General features: G+C 38.8%; 1 protein-coding gene across 1 annotated transcript; it reads left to right on the top strand.

The window, feature by feature from the left end:
* The first annotated feature begins 330 nt into the window (after positions 1-330).
* LOC119521878 (vomeronasal type-1 receptor 4-like) lies at positions 331-1,272 on the top strand. The gene has a single exon (XM_037820535.1). It carries the CDS (start codon positions 331-333, stop codon positions 1,270-1,272), a length of 942 nt encoding a protein of 313 aa, XP_037676463.1.
* The last annotated feature ends 574 nt before the right edge of the window (positions 1,273-1,846 follow it).

Below are 1,846 nucleotides of genomic sequence, written 5' to 3'. Positions count from 1 at the left end.
GTAGACAAACCTCCCTATGCCTCACTTTCGTTGTCTTTATACTAAAAGCAATAGTAGTGGCCACCTCATAGATTTGTGAAGAATAAGGAAGTTACCACATATAGAATCTTCATAGCAGTGATTCCCTCATTAATAAGACACTTTAATTGTTACACATTCATCTATCAGCAAACTCTTAAGAAAACACAGACTTTAAGTAAATATTTGTTAGTGAGTATTAATGGTAAGTGGAAAAGACTGGGTTTCAGTTGACATGTGGCCCACATCTCCTATTCCCGTGCAGAATCTTCTGGCTCTGAAGAGAAACGTCAGTGTCTGGGAACCTGCAGAATGTCCTCCGGGGATTTGGCAACAGGCTTGGTCTCCCTATCCCAGACTGTAGTTGGGGTGCTGGAGAATTTCTCTCTTCTTTACCATCATATCTTCCTTTACATCACTGGGTGCAGGTTAAGGTCCACAGATTTGATTCTCACACACCTGATTGTAGGCAACTCCTTGTTCATTCTCACTAATGGGGTCCCCAGGACAATGGCAGCATTTGGGTTGAAAGATTTCCTCAATGATACTGGATGCAAACTTCTTCTCTACTTTCGCAGTGTGGGCAGGGGTGTGTGCATTGGCAGCACCTGTGTCTTGAGTATCTTCCAGGCCATCACCATCAGCCCCAGGAACTCCAGGTGGGCAGAGATTAAAGTGAAAGCTCCCAATTACATCGGCCTCTCCATATCCCTGTGCTGGCTCCTCTACATGCTGATAAATATCATTTTTCCTGTGTTTATGACTGGCAATTGGAGAAATGATACCATCATAAAGAGAAAAAATTTCGGGTACTGCTCTTCTAAATTTCATAATAAAATCACAGTCTCACTGTATGCTGCATTGTTATCATTCCCTGATGCTCTGTGTTTGGGGCTCATGCTCTGGGCCAGTGGCTCCATGGTTTCCATCCTGTACAGGCACAAGCAGCGGGTCCAACACATCCACAGGACCAGCCTCTCCCCCAGGTCCTCCCCTGAGTCCAGAGCTACACAAACCATCCTTTTACTTCTGAGCATCTTTGTCTCCTTTTACGCCCTCTCCTGCATCCTTCAGGTTTGTATTTCTCTTTTTGATAATCCCAGCTTGTTGCTGCTGCAAATGAATGCAATATTTGCTATGTGTTTTCCCACTGTCAGCCCCTTTGTTCTCATGGGCCGTGATTCCAGTGTACCTGGGGTCAGCTTTTCCTGCAGAAGGAATAAAAATTTCCCTAATTCCATCAGGTATATGTAAATGGTATTTCTTTCCACAACATTCAGTTGCTTCTGCTTTTGGCCATCACAGAATTGTAAGTAGAATTACGAAGCTGTCACATATCACAAGAGAGTGGCAGTAAACACTATATATGTATTTCTATATGTATGAATATGTCCATATGTGTATTTATGTCTGTCTGTATATTTAAACACACCTACGTTCATATAAAAATTATATTTGTTTTATACCAAGCAATAATATTTGAAAATTGTTCATTAGGAAATGTAAAAATAATACTAATTACAGTGACAAAATGCACTAATGTTAAAGTCTATTTTATCTGATTTATACCTATGTATCTATTTATATGTTATAATTTATATAATCGTATTAGTCAATAGTTTAAAGTTATATGAAATATTTTTTCTTTTCTTCTTCCTTAATCTTTGTTTTTTCCATCTCTCTTGAAATAATATCCTATTGAATACTGTCAAACAATAATTTACTCTAACAGGAGAAAGTAGTCTGTTAATAATGGATATATTTGGAATTAAATTTATCAACTGCTTGTCTTCTCCTCATAACACTTCCATTTTCTTTTGTACATCCT

This window comes from Choloepus didactylus, chromosome 27 (assembly GCF_015220235.1).
Source record: "Choloepus didactylus isolate mChoDid1 chromosome 27, mChoDid1.pri, whole genome shotgun sequence".
Taxonomy (NCBI): domain Eukaryota; kingdom Metazoa; phylum Chordata; class Mammalia; order Pilosa; family Megalonychidae; genus Choloepus; species Choloepus didactylus.
This window is presented reverse-complemented; position numbering and strand designations above follow the sequence as displayed.

Excerpts from the sequence above, each read along its gene's own strand:
- LOC119521878 (XM_037820535.1), top strand. The coding sequence starts at position 331 with ATGTCCTCCGGGGATTTGGCAACAGGCTTGGTCTCCCTATCCCAGACT.